The sequence below is a fragment of the Conger conger genome, chromosome 12 (assembly GCF_963514075.1).
Source record: "Conger conger chromosome 12, fConCon1.1, whole genome shotgun sequence".
Taxonomy (NCBI): Eukaryota; Metazoa; Chordata; class Actinopteri; order Anguilliformes; family Congridae; genus Conger; species Conger conger.
Window position 1 is genome coordinate 19,503,879 of NC_083771.1, and position 20,354 is coordinate 19,524,232.

The following is a 20,354-nucleotide window of genomic DNA, read 5'->3' on the forward strand; positions in this document are numbered from 1 at the left end:
GAGCGTTTCTGTAGAAAATTGAAAAAAGGGTAGCTCTCCCAGTAAACCAATTAGCTGGCAGCGTGATGAAGTGTGTATGGAGCTGCACACTGGGGGCCCTGCATGCGTAATCTTCCTCACTGGAAACAGAGAGACCAGCGGGGTGAATCACAGCCTGTTCCTCTGGGCTACTCGGGCCTCGTGTAAGCCTTGTGAAAAGATCACACACGCACACGCACATACACACACACGCACACGCACGTACACATACACACACGCACACGCACACACACACACACTCGCGCACGCACGCATACACACGTACACATACATACGCACACGCACTTACACACACACATACATACACACGCAGGCGCGCACGTACACACACACACGCATACACACACAGTGCATGCACACATACACACTGCATGCACATATAGCCTACACGCACGCGCAAACATGCACACACATGCAAACGCACGCAAACACACACTAGAGCAGGGATATTTTCACACACAACAAAAATTGATGCTTGAATGTTGGCAAGTTTTTGTGGAAGGGGCTAAATTTGCAAAAGTAAGGGATTAAAGTGTGGGGGCCAGCCTGTAGGTTGGTGGTTCAAGCCCCAGTGTAGCCACGATAAGATCCACGCAGCTGTTGGGCCCTTAAGCCCTTAACCCCACATTGCTCCAAGCAGATTATCCCCTGCTTCGTCTAATCAACTGTAAGTCTCTGTGGATAAAAGCATCAGCTAAATAACTGTTGATGTCATGTAATTTAACCCACAGATTAGAAATAAAACAACAGTTGCCCCCTCCCCCCCAGTCTCCACCAATATTTCATTTCAGTTCCTTCCAAAAATGAAATGTAATACTTTCAGTTCTGCCTGCTCGCTGGTTCCTCCCCTGCTGTTTTGATTTGATGGCTGGGAAGCAGCCAGCCTCCCTACAGACCGTCGCCTGCTCTAACCGGCCGAACACACCTGTGAGGCTCCAGCCCCCGAGGTCCGGCTCGTACCCACACCTGACAGGAGCTCCTGACGTCTGGAGGGCGGCCCACCCTCCAGTGCAGAGGCCCGCTGTTCCGTCACGACCTCTGCCCTCAGCTCAGGTCAGCCCGGACACTATCCTCATGCAGGATGACAGCACAGCAGGCGGTGTGAGGCACGCTGGGATAGCGCGTTACGAGCAATCACCAACGGGGATCGCATTACAATTAATTCCCACTGGGAAGCCGCATTTCAATTCATAACTAGCTCACGTAATTACCACATTTGAATTAATACCACAAACAGAAAATCCCCACTGGTGTAACAACTCCACCCTCTCCCCCACCCCCCACCCCCATCCTCCCCCTGGAGTTCCATTAACCACAGAGAAAACAAACTGGAAAACCTTGGAGACTTACTTTCAGCCAGCCGAGCATTCAGCCGCTGTCTGTCTCAGTGAACTCAAGGGTGCAATGACAGTTTCTTTTGCCACCAGAGGCTGGAAAATATGTAGTCCTGCTGATTCATACAGCCACTTTGCTAGATGACAGCTTGTCATGGACCACCACCAGATCATAGTGCCCAGTGCACACGGTGGATGTGTAAAAGTGTCAGCAGTGTGAGACCTGGGAAAGCCATAATTGTTTAATAAAAATAAATTTGATGCCCAGCGGGGGGGGCTGAATGTGTCCAATTCCCACTCTAATTTGGAATAGATTTTGGGATGGACTTTTATTTTGACGCATGAAAAACACAAAAAATCAGAATAAGAAACACGCTGCATATTTTTTCGACCTTTAACTGAAATAGAGAAATGAAAGTGATACTTCAATCCATCCCCTATCTCTTGGTGTCCTGGGTGGCTCAACCCAATAAGACACAGTTCCAGTGTGTGGATGAGCCCCATAGTCTGGTATCAAACCAGGACTGAGGCAGTTTTATTTTATCAATCCTTTATATATATATATATATATATATATATATATATATATATATAGAGAGAGAGAGAGAGAATATTGGCTCAGGCAGTACGGAGGGTTGCCGGTTCAATCCCGCCCTGGGTGTGGCAAAGTATCCCTGAGCAAGACACCTAACCCCTAAATGCTCCTGACGAGCTGGTGGGTGCCTTGCATGGCAGCCAATCGCCGTTGGTCTGCGAGTGTGTGAATGGGTGAATGAGAAGCATCAATTGTACAGCACTTTGGAAATGTTGTTGCCACCTTGTGCCAATGTTATAACATTCACAAAACATTCCAATAACAATCCGAGAACACTGCATTTGCTGGGCCATGCACTATACAAGCATGAGAGGAATTTCAGGCAGAGGGACCACAGTGCCTGATCATGCCCCAACATGTCACTTCATTTTTTAACTCGTTTGACGTCAAATAATAAATAATGAACATGATACTGTACCATGACTGTTAAATAAGCAGTTTTGTTGACCTACTTGCCTCTCCTGACAGGCCTATGTGTTACACTTTCTTTGACACGGCATACTCTTCCACCACTGAAATGACTTTAAAAGCCTGTCCGTGTATTCTTTAACAGCCTTTGTCAAAACAAAACAAAACAAAGGGTATTCAGGCTTTTAGGCCAGATTAAGTGCAATATACAATTATCGCAATTTACAATAAAGCGAATATTCAGAGAACACAAAAACATATGGAAATATTGGGGCTGTGCAAACGCCTACTGTTCTGTGTTGAACAGTTTTGGTGCTTAGCACTGCTCTAACTCCGCACATTGATTCTCACCCACAGCAGTTTGTTTTCCTGTTTACCAGAAGCTATAATTAGCTTGCCATCTGAATCACATATAACATATATAACAAGGGGTTCTAATGGCATCAGTAGGAGCTTCTTAGATCCCTATAAATAACTATTTTCCAAAACGGTAATACGCATAAAATGTCGTTCAGCAAGTTAAAATTCTTGTAATTATATACAGCTGCTGTATAGAAAATGGTTTGATGGTAAAATATGTTTAGCATGTACAATAAATACAGCAGTACAGCTATAACAATGAATTGGACTTGAATTAAAATAAATGAAGTCAGGCCACAAGGAGAATGGGTAATGGAGTACCTTATTTTTGAAACAGGTCATGCAGAATGAAAGGTTTTTCCTTTCATATGCTGAACATTGTAGGTACCCTGAAAAAGAATTCCATTAAAACTGACTTTGTATGTTCTGGCAGACATAACAGCTGGCAGCTGACAACTTTCAGACCTTCAACATATTTTGGGCAGTGTGATTCATTTTGGAAGGACATATTCTCTTGTCAAGGACTGTGACTACATTTCAAATGCAAAAGCAGTTGCTTCAGGTCACAATATCCCTCTAAGAAACAGTCGCTATAGGCAGAAATTGCTATTAGGGCGCCCTTATCTTCTTCTAATATATGCATTACATTATTGGCTATATATATATTATTATGCATGGGCTAAACACGCTAAAACGAGGTATAGATTTTGTAAATTAGGTCATTTAAGTATTGTGTGTAATTTACTAAACCTCCCTTCATTGTGACTCATCTGCATGAGGATTGTAAAAACACCTGAAAGTATGTGGCAATTGGTGGAGTGCTGATATTGAGTGCACTCGTAAATCGCTTTGGATTAAAAGCGTCTGCTAAATGACAAAAATATAAAATGTAACAAAACTGATATAGCCTGTGTCCGTAAGACGAAAGCCAGTGTCTCCAAGTCTGTGTCTCAGAGGCCCAAACCTGTGATCACTTTCATTCACTTTTACCACTTAACTGCGTGTGCTTAACTCGCTTTCAATTCAGTCAGTCAAATTAAATAAATCCACAAAATGGAACAGATCCAAAAATATTTTCAAGTTGAGAGAAGTGTCAATAGCGAACGTGTGCAGACTGCTGCCAATGCATTTAAAGTGCTCCCTGGCCTGGCAAGATCCAAAACCTCCTGATGTCACCTTGACCAGTCAATTGTCCACCTAATACAATTTCCCATCCTATTCTCTAGGGAAACTTATCTGAACTGCTTCCACAGATCTTTCTCTTCAACGACCAATTCCTCCCATCAAACAGTCTTGTCTAGATTCAGAAACCCACTCTAAACTGCACTTCTCAGCAGAACTACCGCCCCATCTCTCTTCTCTCTTCTCTCATTTCACTCAAAAGTTCTCAAGCATACAGCATTAAACCATCTATCCTACATCTTGCTGCAGACTGCTCTTACCAATCTGTCCCTGCAGCCATAGATCCCATCACTACACAAGATACTTAGCTCTGTATTCTTAACATTGAAAGCTTGGTCTCCCTGCAGTTAAGGTCAGAAGATTAGCTGTAGACACTGTTGGGTGATTCATTCTGAGGCACTGCTCCAGTGCATGGATAGGCCTCATGGTCTGGGATCTAATCGAGTTCAGTCAATCAGGATGATCGCATCTCAGTACACACCAGTGTCCCCTGCTGGTCGGGCAGGTGCCTGCAAATTCATCTCCTGGCCCATGAATGAGCGTCTTCATTATCTTTGTGAGTTCATAAATAATATACACACGCACAGGCACTTATCCATACAGTATAAATTACTTCCTCCTTCTCAAGCCAGACTTGCGGCGTGGGGTGAGATGAGAAACGGCTACTGACATCAAGCATCGGGGGCGAGTACCAGCTCATCTCCGCACTCCCAAACTGACATTCAAGATTGCAATGAGAGTTGCAGCATAAGCATGACCAGGCCTTCCAGATTACGGAGAAAACGGGAAAAAAAAAAAGCTATGAAAATGTTTTACGCATCTTCAGAAAATGTAGCTAGCGTATTGAGGGACATGGCCAAGTAGGCAATGGATATTCCGCACTCCAGTTACAACTAGATCCTCCTAGAGTCAGAAAAGAGCAAAAATGTAAGTGAAGCAGGAGTAGAGTACCTGGTGAGACTGTAGAATTATCAATTTCCTCCCTGTCCATTTCATTTTCAATGGTAATATTTCACTGGCACTATTCTACCCATTTGGTACAATTTTTGTTAATCACTGATATGCATTCTTGCACAGTGGAGAGCAGGGTAACTTGCCACACGGGTTTCACAATGTTTATTTCTGGAAAAACTAAAGGCACTACCTCAAATTGAAGAGCCATTTTCTGTGACTTCATGTTCAGAAGTCAACTTCCTGGGTGTGTGGTCACTACACAGGAGGTGAGGACAGTTGTCTTATTTTTCACTTTCAAAAGTAAAAAAATGTCACTTTAGCTATATTCTGTACATGTACATTTCATGTAGGAATGTTCAAAGTTTTTTTATATATAAAGTGATACTTTAGCTGAAGTTCTATTTTGAACTGATAACATCAACTTTGCCCCACTATAAACTGACACAAAGACACACAGAACTCATTCTAAATGGTAAATGTTTGGCATGTATATAGCGCCTTTAGCCTTTTATGTACAATTGATGCTTCTCATTCACCCATTTATACACACACTCACACACCAACGGCAATTGGCTGCCATGCAAGGCATCAACCAGCTCGTCAGGAGCATTTGTGCGTTAGGTGTCTTGCTCAGGGACACTTTGACACACCCGGGGCGGGATCAAACCGGCAACCCTCAGACTGCCCTTACTGCCTGAGCTAATGTTGCCCTGCAGTCACTGTGATATTATGTATTGTCAGCAACTACTGTAGGTTTCTTATAATAGTACCAATGTTATTGTAAAGTGATTATTATATAGTTTTGAGCAGTAGACATATCCCTGGACTACAGAAGACAAGTTTTTAGTCTGATTATCATCAAATTTATGCTTGTACCCAGGGACCAGGCAATTTGCGTGTGTCAGAACTATGAATCTGACTGAAGATAGTGGTTGAGTTGAGTCAGATATAGAGAAAACTACAACTGCCACATGCCACAGTTTTATGCTATTGTTCCTTTCGGAGATTATTGATGAAGGGGGGGTGATAGTGGGGTAAAGGGGGATGTTCTGCAGTTGTTTGTCACGGAGATAGTTTTATTTGGCGTAGCAAGAAGGGGGAGGGCCTCTCGGGTCTACTTCAATAAATACAAATACAAAAATAAAATAGATACACTTATGTTAGGCCTCCCCACTGGAACTCTGTCAATAGCGAGTGGTTCATTTCTGTACGCAACACTGTGCAAGTCTTCATGTCGCTTTTATATGTATGCTTATCCACAGCAACATGTTTTTACACAGCATCCATACAGCAGGATATTTACTGAAGCAACTCAGATAACATACCGTGCTTGGGGGTGCAAGCAAAGGCAGTGGGATTGAACCTGCAAGTCCTGAGTTAGCTACCAGCCCAGGTCCCTCCACGCCCGCCCCAGTGTAAGCGCTATGCCATTGCCGTCTGATTCAATGAGAAGAAATTCCTGCAAACTTTTTTTTTTTTTTTTTTTTTTTTTTTTTCTTGGAATCTGTTACAGCTGCATTTTCCAGTGCTAGAAAAATAGCACAGTGCCCCAGGTGATGCTGGGAAGAGCACACAAGCTCTCTGACTGCAGAGACGGGGGGATACACACTCTGTTCCTCTGGTTTTCTTTCATCCATTTTGTTTGCATAAAAACATGGAATGGGAATTCCACCTCATCGCAATAGAGTAAATGGCATTACTCATCACATGTTTGACTGATAAATCATCATGAATACCCATCAACTTACACCACTGGTTTTGTATGCATTGCTGCAATCCAGCCTGGATGGCAGGGTCTGCTAAAGAAGTGAAATGTAAACTGGGTATATTTACCTTTTACAAATTGGGACCTGTGCCAACCTGCCCTCATCAAAGGCTGGGCTCTAGTTCTGCCTGGCACACTGCAGAGCTACAGAACATCATCGAGCTACTGAACACAGAACAGATCTACTGAACACGTTACAGAGCTACTGAACACATTACAGTGCTACTGAACACAGAACAGATCTACTGAACACAGAACAGATCTACTGAACACGTTACAGAGCTACTGAATATGTTACAGAGCTACTGAACATCATCAAGCTACTGAACACAAAACAGATCTACTGAACACATTACAGAGCTACTGAACACAGAACAGATCTACTGAACATCATCGAGTTACTGAACACAGAACAGATCTACTGAACACGTTACAGAGCTACTGAACATGTTACAGAGCTACTGAACACATTACAGTGCTACTGAACATCATCAAGCTACTGAACACAGAACAGATCTACTGAACACAGAACGGAGCGACTGAACATAGAACAGATCTACTGAACATCATCGAGTTACTGAACACATTACATAGCTACTGAACACGTTACAGAGCTACTGAACATCATCAAGCTACTGAACACAGAACAGATCTACTGAACAAATTACAGAGCTACCGAATACATTACAGAGCTACTAAACACAGAATAGAGCTACTGAACATGATCGAGCTACTGAGCATAGAATTGAGCTACTGAACACAGAAGAGAGATACTGAACACAGAAGAGATACTAAACATCATCGAGCTACTGAGCACAGAACAGAGCAACTGAACACAGAACAGATCTACTGAACATCATCGAGTTACTGAGCACAGAATAGAGTTACTGAACAGAGAACAGATCTACTGAACACATCATCAAGATACTGAACATTACTACACTGCTGAACACACTGCCAGTCGTGAATCTTTTTTTTATGAGGCATAATTACTACAAAAATAAACTAGTAATACAATATGGAAATGTAGGGCACTATTGTGCTGCAGGAGTATCAGATTAATAGAATGTGTGGTCTCGGTCTGTGGAATACGAGCCGATTTTGAACAAACCTGGCTGGCTGCACTGAACAAATGTATATTATTTGGCCGTTAGTAATATGAGGCAACATTGGCCTTAATTAATTAATTCATTGATTTCATTATCAGTTAGTGTAACCCTGGGACAGAAGACTGCAGAGGCATAGGAAAACAGCAGGTTCTCTTTTCTAGCACTACACTTGATTATGACAGTCAAGACAGCTGAATAAAAATAACCACTGATGCAGTAGTTTGGCTCCCTTTGTGAACATTATTGTTAGCCAATTTCAATCCAATTCAACTCACTGGTGGATTAAAGCTCTGTACCAATGGTTATGATGGGCATTCGAAATACCCAGGAATGACATCTTAACTAATTTACCATTTCTTTGTGAAGCAATCAAAATTATAGGGATGTGGTCTGCACATCATCATTTCAAAGATTAATTCACCGAATGAATATCGTTGTGTATATTTTCATCCACTAGTCACCAACACTTTTACCCTTCCTATTGCCATGATGAAAAATCACATGGGGGGGGGGACTGTGTTTCTGGGTTTCATATATTTGATTCAAAACCATGTTTTACATTGGCATTTGGCAGACGCTATTATCCAGAGCAACGTACAGTTGATTAGACTAAGCAGGGGCTAATCCCCCCAGGGTTAAGGGCCTTGCTCAAGGGCCCAACGGCTCTTACTGTGGCTACACCGGGATTAGAACCGCTGACCTTGCGTGTCCCAGTCATTTACCTTAACCACTATGCTACAGGCGACCCTTATGTTTTACCAAAATGGCTGTGGCAACAAGGATGGTGAATAAAGAATGACGGAGGATACTGTAGTATGCCCCTCCTCACTTTGCCTGACTGCAATATCCTTGTGGACAATGTATGATTTGTATGTGTTATTTTTACTTCACCTGGCTCAAACTCTATCCTCCCAAATCTTTGTCATGTAGGAAGAAGATCATATCAAAAATAAATCCACGGGTAATTTGGAATGAATGACAAGGGAAATGGGTCACAATTAGAAGGAAATACTTCTTCTTCCTTCTAAAATACACCACCGGCGCCAGCTTCTCAGGGTGCCATCTTAGCTGCACTACAGGTCAATGACAAAGCATGTTTCTCAGGCTGACGTCAAGCTGTGCTAGTCTATTAGCATCTTCAGCCTCGGCACAGTAGCCTCCCCTATAGTTTCATCAACTGTCAGTTTCCGTCACATTGGCACCAAAGAAAAAGAGGGGGTGGCCTGGATGGTACCAAACCAGTAGTTATTTTGGGTTGCTACAGCTGACGCTACAGAAAAGCTGTTTCAGCTGTTCAAATGCTTATTTAATTCAATATTCAATCACGCAAAAGGCGAAACTCTTAGAAATGACATTGACTTCCATGATAAATTACACGGCTGTAGCAGACGGAGGCAGTTGACTGGCGTTCTTGGGTGTGAGGAGCGTTACTCTCCTTGTCTGCCTGGGGCAGAGTGTTTTCCTGTTTTGCTTTGAAGCATGTTTACAGAGCTTGAAGATGACAAAGAAAAGGAAACCACAGATCTAGCACATCATTTTTGTTCACAGCGCAACCGTCTGCTGCTCTCTGACCTGCAATACCGTCTTCCCCCAACCACCAACAGACACGCGCAGACACACACGCACAGACACACACAGACACACACAGACACACATGCTACAACCTCATCTCCCTCTGAGAAATCTAGCTTTTTCATGAACATGTTTGCGTGCCATACATTGACCATGGAAATTTGTGGAGAGAACACAACATAACAGCAGTCTGGAGATGCAATAAAAGTTTGCAGCTTAAAGCAAACCCTCCATTACATTACATTAATGGCATTTAGCACACGCTCTTTTACAGTTGACTAGACTAAGCAGGAGACAATCCTCCCCTGGAGCAATGCAGGGTTAAGGGCCTTGCACAAGGGCCCAACGGCTGTGCGGATCTTATTGTGGCTACACCGGGTATCGAACCACCGACCAGGCATGTACCTGAACCACTACGCTACAGGCCGCCTCCACACTGTCATATTCAGTTCACTTCACTTCCTGATGCATTTCTACTCAAACATGTTTGTACAAGATACAAATCACATTTTATTTCCATTCCTATCAACTTACATCAGGGTCTTGCCGATAAGCTCACTCAATCTTTCTCCCACTCTCCTTCAAGAGTCCTCATTTCAACATTCAGATGCAACTAGCTTTGTGATTATAATCGCTTACTGTGTTTATTCTTCCACAGATAAATCTTGTTTTCACCATGCAAACTGTCAATGTTTCACCACAGTGTGATGCAGAAGACTGTAAACTGGCCAACAAGCTATGGGGGTAACTTTATTTAAAAGGACCAGAGCTAGCTATATCTTGCATCGCAGGCAGACAATTCATGGGAATGGCTTTTTTAGTAACTTCATCAAAGTGTCACATTTGACCGCATTTTCATGAATCACTCTTTTCTTGGATGTATTTAGAGTCGTTTATATCGCAGCTAAATGAGGTTATTTTAATCGCATTGCGTGATATTATTTTTAAATAAGGACGGAACTGTCCCATCGTAGGTTACCTGAGTAACGAGCCAACCTTAGAAAACAGGGAGACAGTCTGTCTGATTCATTTACACAGCACACGTTTTCCGCAATTTCATTAAAAATGGAAATTACTTAAGTATTCCTTCATATTTACAACGCAAACATTGGAATACACAAACATAGCAGATAACAGTCATGAACTTGACGGGACTAAGTATCACAACGATAAATCTAAGAACAAATTCTGGGCAAACAAAGGAATAGAAGGGTCCGTCCCAATACAATTACCATGGGCTGGACCATTTGCAGGACCCGAGCCTCAACGTTTCACACAGCTAGCTAGCTGTCCGTATAAATAAATGCAACACTTTTAGACAAATAAAAAAATAGCAATGCACAGTCAAGATGTACTCGTTGTAACGTTACCGTTTTGGGGGGATAGGGGGAATTCAGTCACATCGATTCACTGATAGATCAATAGGCTAATTAACAAGCTCTACAGTGGCAATAGAGAACGTAGCTTAGCTAACATTACCCCGTGAGTTGAGCTTCCTGATGTTCATCACTTCTTGTTATTTCTTTTGTCTTATAGAAAATCAGCAGGATGCTTATCGTACAGATAGTCCACCGTTTCCGCGTTAGTCGCATTTTGCAAGAAGAGTTAAATGAAAATAAGAATCTTTAATGGTGTCTGTCCTTTATTAAATCTAATATTAGCCAGATTTTTCTTTCTAGCTTGTGGCAGTCTCCTCGCTGTTGCACGCATTATCATGACTTACTCAGCAGCTGCACACCAAACCCGGCCTCCGAAACCCCGCTTAGTGATTGAAATGGCATTCATCCAATCACATTATTCTATTCCATACATGCAAATAGAATGGACCGCGTAACCAATAGGCTAAGGGAATAGGTGTGTACGCTGATGTTTGAAGTTATGAGATCAGTCGCGTGCTGAGCAGTAAATGTAATAGATACGACGTCTGGAACGGAAAGTTTACATACCCGTAGCGCAGGCAGTCATCTTTAGATAACTAACTGTCATGCTTTCGATGTTTATATATTTGTTTCGTTTATTTTATTAGGAAATTTCGTAAAATAGATATTTACATCGATTCACTTGATTCTAAAACCAAGTTGGTAAGTTCTAAATATAGCTAGCCTACAACTACTACTACTACTACTACTGCTGTTGCTGCTGCTGCTGCTGCTGTTAATAATAATAATAATAATAATAATAATAATAATAGGGCGGCACGGATGGTGCACTGCTGCCTCGCAGCAAGGAGGTCCTTGGTTCAAATCCCGTTCAGGATAAGCAGGTTAAGATAACGGATGGATGGATGGATGGATGGATGGATGGATAATAATAATAATTAATTGGTTGTGGGCTTCGGCTGGCCCTGCTCAGGGTCACGGGCACTGATACAAAAATGACGAGCCACACCATTACATTTTCAAGCTGCATCATTAATTGCATGGATAAACAAGGACTGAAATCTTCAGTGGGGAACCAGGCTGAATTTGAGAAGTACACTGCTGGAACTTAGATGTTCCAGAGGACAACCACACAGGGGATATTCTCCATAGAGACCTGCTGAATACTAACACTCAAGCCCACCTTAAACAAACATGACAAAAAGGGAATATTAAAAACATACATACATAGAGACATACTATGTTGCCACTTATAAGCTGTCAGAAACATCCAGCACCGTTGAGCTCTACAATGAAAGTGAAAGAACTAGACCACGCAAACACAACCCGATGCAAACAAACTAGCCGACGTAAGGAAGGAAACCATAAAGAGCTTGTTGAGATTCTGCTCGCCATCAAGTCAATGCTTTGTAAAACAACCGCCCATTCTTCAGAGGGAACTTTGCAACTGCAACAGAAGATCAAAATACTAACAATAACACCTCTGAAAGTGAAAAGCATGACCCTAAACTAACCTAATACATCACAGAAACACACATAGAGGAGAGTGCAAGCAACTGATATCAAGAAAATGGGAAATGAAAATGAAAATTCCCATGAGGCATTTAACACTGCTAACTATTAAAGAAATCAAAGAGGATGAAACAAAACACTCACTGTGACTGACATCTGCCAAGGTGTATGTCACTGCTTCCACAATCAGAGAAAATAGTCCCAAACCCCCCAAAAAACAAACTACAGAAAGAGAATGGCACCAGCTTGGAAACCAAAAATTGAAAAATGTTTGAGAATCAAGAAAGCTGATGGCTTATCACCTGCCAAAGAAATACTAAAACAGTGAATTTAATTGAAAGTGCCAAAAAGATGAAAAAAAGCCCTTAAGATTAAAAAAATAAATGAATTAAAATAAGACTTCAAAGTGGATGCAAAAAAACCACCACCTGAATAAGTTGTTGTTACAAAATTACAAATCACAAAATGAGGGACCTATGTAAAGATGTGCCTTGGACAGCAATAAATGTAGAACAGACGACCAATTCCTTAATTAAAAGCAATAATTAGAAATTGCCTGGAGAACACAAAGTTGCGAAGTTCAGGCTCAAATGTCTCATCAGTGTCCATGAATTCCTGGTAAAAGTTTACACAAATATCATTGTAGACCCTGCAGGAACACCAGAATTGCTTACTGGGGGCTTTTCATATTTACTATCATGGAAATATGAAACATAAAACCCAAATAACTCCAGACCTATTACCTGCCTTCCAACTGCGTAGAGCATTCTCACATCTTTTATTACAGAAAAAAATTAAGAAAACTTTACACCTCAACCGATGCCAATAACATCTCAAAGCCTATTAACATCAAAAGATTCTTCCAAGGAGACTCTCTCTCCACTTCTATTTTGGGTTGCTCCCATGCCAGTGAGCTCACGACGACTAAATGAAAGGACTTATGGTTATGAAAAGGTAAAAAAGTTACCCATTTTAAACAAATGCACCTTCAAAGGAGGAAGACTGACAGAATCACATAAAAGTGTATTTGTAATGCACATTTCAAACAAATGTGACAACACACTTCACAGAAAACTCTGGCCTAAACCCCCACTAGAGAAAGCCCAGAAAAATCAGACTCACAACTTGACACTGAAACCTGCACCAAAGAACGAGACTAAAAGTACACATACAAATACCTTGGAATGGATGAATGTGGTGCAAGGACTTACAGCAAGGTCAACAGAAGAGAAAGTACTGATGAATGTTAGTGGCCAGCTTCATGTCTTTTTGTTTTGTTAAAGCCCCCCCTTCTGGGAGAAAGTACTGAAAACTGTACTGTACTGTGCAACAAATAAAGATCAGTTCACCATATTGCATCAGGTTGCCCTGAACTTTCCAAAAACAATATATCCACAGACACAATAAGGCAGCTACTGTCACGTTTCAGGTCTGTCTCACCATGTTTTATGTTGATTTATGTTATTCATGTTGTCTTAGTCACGTAGTGTCTTATCATGTATTATGTTAGTCTAGGTTTGTCATGTTGTTTAGTTTATTTCTTGTTACGATTTATTTTCTTGTCATGTCTAGTTATGTTTTCGTACGATTATATTACCTGGTTATGTTGAGTGATTATCGTCTAAGTCCCGCTTTGTGTTTTTGTATGTTTATTGTTACGTTAACTGGTCGTTGTTATGCATACACTTTTACATGTTTTTCCGCAAACCTTGCGTTCCGCCTTTTCTCTCTCTCTCTCGCTCTCGTTCTGTCCTTCACTCCCCTAATGTTCTATCTGTCTATTTACTAAAACTACTAACGCTAGATCAGGATTGGGTAGAAACTAACAAGACTAATCATGTGTTCATGTTACCTTATGTTTCTCGTGCATGTCATTTACTAATTTACTAATGCTAGGGCAGGATAGGTTTATTACTAACGATTACTAATCTCCTTGTTAAACTTGTCATCCATCGCACCTGTTTTCCATTTCCTTGCTACGCTCTTACTAATTGTCTACACCTGTCTACACCTGCATTTATAGCCCAGTCGCGCAACTGTTCACTGCGAAATTGTCTGCCTCTGTTTTTTCACGCAACTCTTGAGCATTACTTACTGTCTTGATTACACGTTACGATCCACGCCTGTTACTGACCATCGACTATTGATTTCTGTTTTGTGACCTTCGTTTTGTTTTTCGACTACGTCCCCGCCTACCGTTTTTGTACTTTTGCCCCGCTGATTGTTTCATGGTTTCGACTCCCGCTTCGCCCACGACTACGCCTCTGCCTGCCGTCCGCCTGTTCATCTGCCCCGCTGACTGCTCTCCTGCTACCGGACCTCCCTGCACGCCTACCGACTACGAGATTGCCTCTTCCCTCGGCACCGTGCTTTTTGTTTGTTTTGTATTTGTTTGGCTGGATCTTCGTGTATGGACTTTGCTTGTATTGACTACGCTCCTGGGACTCGTCCCGAATAAAGCCCTAACGGGACTTTATTTTACTATTGTTTCTGAGTCGTGCATTTTGGGTCCAACCCCCACGCACCCGTCTCAGCTACATTATAATTGGAAAGAGTGTCAGAAGAATAACATCAAGGCATTGGATAATTGGTATGATCACAAACCAGAAACCGTCATTGAAAATGAGAATAATTTTAATCTATGATGCTGGGCCTATGAAAAAGATGTGCCCAACAAGAATGTAAATGAAATCATGAGCAGGGCTAACAATAAGCCACTAAGGGATCTGAAATAAAATTGGGCTGTAACAGGTTGCTGGAAGTTTAGTAAGACAACATGCACATGAGAACAGAGTGAGACCTATTGGCAGATTTAGAACAGACTATTTAAACTCTCATCTCATACAGGAAATACTCAATGCCAATATTTAGCATTATTTGACTGCCCACGGACTGTAGTTGGCGATTTCATATGCTAGCTGTAGTCAGTCCAACCTAGACGAAATAGCTTTCCACACTGCCGTCCGGAGGGGAATCTGTGCAAAACAGTTCTTCCGCACGCTCCGGATGACACAGATGAGTTCGGTAATAGCGAATAATTCGTGAGATATGTTTTTTTTACATGAGTAGCAGGAGTTCCGGGAATGTTCCGAGAGACTTGGGAAGAGAAGAGAAACACACACTGCTGGCCGGGCCGGCGGTGCCTTGGGTCAGAGCCGGCCCCACCCAATACACAACATTAGCGGCTGCTCAGGGCCCCTAATTCCTCTAATAAATAAATCATATATATGCTATGCATTGTATATACAGTATACAATAATATAGTGAGCTCTGTAATGTTTGGGAGACATTTCTTTCTTGATTTGCCTCTATACTTCATGATTTTTGTAATGAGACAATTCAAATGCGGTTCAAATGTAGACTCTTGGATTATATGAAAATGTATGTTCATACATCATTTTGGTTTCACCATGCTGAAATTACTGCACTTTATATCTATATAGCCTACCCCCAACCCCTCCTAGCTCAGCATTTCATGCTTCTGTATAGTCAGGTGTATCAGGTGTATAAGTCTAGCTGTCAAACTGGCTACACATCCAAACTACAGGTGAATTTCTTCCGGAATACACAGCTGAATAACGAGCTCATAATACCACAGCCAAAATGGCTGCACTGTGTGTAACAGTTGTAGGGAGGATTATTGAATGCACAAAAAGGAACATAACATATGACAAGCAGCAAAGAATGAGCTGGATTGATGCTTATATCCACTGTGTTCAGTAAAAACTTTACTGGTAAACAGCGAATTGTGTGAAACAATCCAAAGAATGAAAGAATGATTACTTCCGAGAAAGGAAGTACATACAATGAATCTGTCTAAAACGGCCAATTCTATGAATCATAAACAGCAAGAAGGGGAAATCTAAAAATAGTGAGGTTCTGAAATGTTTTTTACATTTATCAAAATAGATTAATTCTGGGAAATTAAAGTTTAAGATGGGAGGATACATAGTGTAACCTAGAAAAAATACTTGAAATATAAGATGATGTCAGTGAATCAGAGGGAGAGAAAGAGAAAAGATATCCTTGCACCGCACGTAAGGGGAAACGGCCAAGAGTAGAGATGAGAGAGAACTCCAGTACAAAGAGGATTTTAATAAGTTATGAGATAGCCCTTCAGCTGGGTGGGAGGAGAAGCAAGTCTGAACAGGACTGGTGTACTGCACGATTGAAAGCAAACCGTGCACAACCAAAGCCACACAAAGCCACATAACAATTAAGAAACAAGGTAAATAAATAACTGCCCACGTAGAAAGAGGTGAGTGGGTTATAAACAAAAGAAGCTGGGTCTATTGAGTGAAAGAAAATAATGAAGCAAATCCAATGAAATAAGGACAGAGCAGACAGTTTAGGGAGTTTGATTCAGATCTTTTGATTGATTCAATTAGATTTGATTATTTATTGTCCTTATTGGGGTGACTCTTGATAACTGGGGTGACTCTTGATAACTGCCTCACCCTGGCTCCACAAGTATCCTCCACTGCCAGAACCTGCAGGTTCTTCTACAATATACGCCGTATCTGTCATCTCCTAACGGAGAAAGCCACCCAGCTCCTAGTCCAGGCGCTCGTCATTTCCCGCCTTGATTACTGCAACTCCCTCCTAGCCGGTCTCCCAGCTTGTGCCATCAAGCCCCTCCAGCTGGTCCAGAATGCTGCAGCCCGCCTGATCACCAGTCAGCCCAGGTCGGCTCATGTCACCCCGCTTCTCACTGGCCTCCACTGGCTTCCTATTGCCGCACGCATCCGATTCAAGGGCCTAGTGTTGGCATTTCAGGACTGCCCCACCTTACATACAATCCTTAATCACTCCCTACTCCCCAGCTAGACCACTCCAGTCTGCCAGCTCTGGTTGCCTTATGGTTCCCTCTCTACAAGCACCTGGCGGTCAAGCTGCACGTTCACGCCTGTTTCCCGTTCTGGTTCCTCAGTGGTGGAATGACTTGCCTACCACTGTCAGAACAGCAGAATCCCTCCCCCTATTTCGACACAGACTAAAAACACACCTTTTCAAACTGTACCTTAGTCCTCCCTCCTGATTTCCCCCGCCCCCCTTTCTGATATCCCTATCTCTCTTGTCTAACCCCCCAAAAAAAAAAAGTGTATCGTGTATTTTCCTAGTTATGGATGTGATGCTTTAACTTGTGGAAGAACCTATGCACTTGTAAGTCGTTTTGGATTAAAAGCATCTGCCAAATGACAAAAATGTAAATGTAAATGTCCTTCGAGAGGAAATTTGTTGCAACATTCCTTATAGTCTGCATGTCTCAGAACAACAGAATATGTACATATGTCAGTAATTGACAGTGGGTTCACACATACACACCCAGTATACACACAACTCATGTGATTGATTGACTGATTGATTGAACTTTGATTGTTATGTGCTCTGACCAGTAGTGGTTGTCAGTATAAATTGGGGAATAAATGCATTATGGTAGAGTAGGTGGAATTGCTACAATTTCCACTGTAGTGCTGGTCCATATGCTTTTTAAGCTGGCACATTTAGATACCTAAGACTGTCGTGGCAGTGGGCAAGTGGATCTGCCCTTGGACTGGTAAGGGCTGTGTCTGTTATGTTCCTGTGTTCCGTCTGTTAGTTTATCATTGGTTATTATCATTATTCTTGTAATTTAGTTTGTGTTTAGTATCGCTGCGGACTTTCCTCTAGACGCGGTAAAGTTGATTTGCTCATTTGAACAGCAAGGGTTAGGGCTTGAGCCAGTTTGTTTGTCTGTTACCTGTTAATCACTTCTACTGGTTGCATACCTATAGAGTTGAAATGGCATTCATCCAATCACATTATTCTATTCCATAAATGCAAATAGAATGGACCGCGTAACCAATAGGCTAAGGGAATAGGTGTGTACGCTGATGTTTGAAGTTATGAGATCAGTCGCGTGCTGAGCAGTAAATGTAATAGATACGACGTCTGGAACGGAAAGTTTACATACCCGTAGCGCAGGCAGTCATCTTTAGATAACTAACTGTCATGCTTTCGATGTTTATATATTTGTTTCGTTTATTTTACTCAACTCCTGCTCTGCCACCGCCCTACAACCTGTGCCCTTGACCCTATCCCCTCTTCTCTTCTCCAAACTATCACACCTGACATTCTCCCATTTGTCACCTCCCTTGTCAACTCCTCCCTGTCTTCCGGCTGTTTTCCGGCATCCTCCAAGAGGGCCCACATCACTCCGCTGCTAAAAAAGCCTACTCTGGATCCCTCCATCATCCAGAACTACCGCCCGGTATCTCTTCTTCCTTTCCTATCTAAAACTATAGAACGAGCCGCTTCTACTCAACTTTCTTCTTTCTTTTCTAACAACAACCTGCTAGACCCCCATCAGTCTGGCTTCAGATCGGGCCACTCGACAGAGACTGCGCTCCTCTCCGTCAGTGAGTCACTCCATGCCGCACGAGCAGCCTCCCTCTCCTCTGTCCTCATGCTTCTAGATCTCTCTGCTGCCTTCGACACTGTGGATCACTCCATCCTCCTGTGGCACAGCCCTGGACTGGATTGAGTCCTACCTCTCTGGTCGCTCCTTCCAGGTTGCCTGGGCTGGTTCGGTATCGACACCTCAGCCCCTCGCCACAGGAGTTCCCCAGGGCTCAGTCCTAGGCCCGCTTCTTTTTTCTCTTTACACTCGCTCCCTTGGCCCTGTGATCACTGCACATGGGCTATCCTACCACTGCTATGCGGACAATACCCAACTCTTCGTCTCGTTCCCGCCGTCTGATACGCAGGTTTCAGCCCGTATCTCTGCTTGCCTGAGGGACATCCAGAGCTGGATGGACAACCACCATCTAAAGCTCAACCCAGGCAAGACTGAAATGATATTCATCCTGTTAAAACCTCTCCCCATCTGGATCTCTCCATTTCCCTCGGGGATACCACACTCACGCCGTCACCCAGTGCAAGGAACCTCGGCGTGGTGATGGACAGCAGACTGTCCCTCTCTGAGAACATTGTGGCGGTGACCCGGTCATGCAGGTTCTTCCTATACAACATACGGAGAATCCGCCCCTTTCTCACCCCCTACTCGACCCAGCTCCTGGTCCAAGCGATGGTTCTGTCCCGCCTGGACTACTGCAATTCCCTCTTGGCTGGCCTCCCTGCGTCTGCCATCAGACCCCTCCAACTCATCCAGAATGCAGCAGCTCGTCTGGTCTTCAACCTTCCCAAATACTCACACATCACCCCCCTGCTTACTTCCCTCCACTGGCTGCCTGTCATGGCTTGCATCAAATTCAAAACATTGGTGCTGGCCTTCCAAGCAGTTAAAGGGTCTTCCCCAGCTTATCTAAAAAAAATCATCAGACCCTACACCCCTGCCAGACCTCTTCGTTCAGCCTCCACAGGCCGCTTGGCACCTCCCCCTCTCCGAACCTCCACATCACGCTCACGACTACTGTCTGTTCTGGCTCCACGGTGGTGGAACGAACTCCCCGTTGAGGTCAGAACTGTAGAATCTCTCCCCACCTTCAAGCGCAAGCTGAAGACACACCTCTTCAAGCAGCACCTCTCCCCATCCCTCCCTACCTCCCTGTGAACCTTAATTGTTGTCTCTGTGACTTGCTTTGTGTATCGGTATTTTTAGTTGGCTAGGTAAGCAGTGTTTGGATAGTTAACTTTGGTTATTTTTGCTCTGTTTGTTTGTTTCTTTGTTCTCAAAAAAAAAAAAAAAAAAAGGCCCTCGTCCTTATCTTTGTTGTACAGGTAGCAGTTGAAATTGTACTTCCCTCTAGGGTCTTTCAGCAAACTTATCCCTGGTTATGGGCATGCACTTTGTTGTACGTCGCTCTGGATAAGAGCGTCTGCCAAATGCCAATAATGTAATGTAATGTATTATTTTTCATATTCATGTCTGGTGTTCTGTTTATATTCATTAGTCTTTGCACTCGTCTTCCCCTGTGATGTCTGAGTCTGAATGTTTACTAGCCCTGTCACTCCCCTGTCTGCGTGCCCCACTATTCGGGTGTTTACGGTAGTTCCGGGGTTCAACCTTCCTTCCAATCTTGCATTCCTTACTTCCTGCTTTCTCTCCATTTTATGTTTGTACCTAGCACTAATATATTAATCCCAACTAACTTAGAAGTTGTACAGTACTAATTATACTAACACACTAATGTGTTTGTCAAACTA

At 42.8% G+C, this 20,354-nt stretch overlaps 1 protein-coding gene across 1 annotated transcript in view; it reads right to left on the reverse strand.

The window, feature by feature from the left end:
* st8sia4 (ST8 alpha-N-acetyl-neuraminide alpha-2,8-sialyltransferase 4) overlaps positions 1-11,050 on the reverse strand; it is a 30,197-nt gene extending 19,147 nt beyond the window's left edge. The window contains exon 1 of the mRNA XM_061263102.1: positions 10,798-11,050. Within this exon, the coding sequence (XP_061119086.1) occupies positions 10,798-10,910 (113 nt within the window). The 5' untranslated portion in view covers positions 10,911-11,050. The remainder of the gene's footprint in view (positions 1-10,797) is intronic.
* Positions 11,051-20,354: the final 9,304 nt, after the last annotated feature.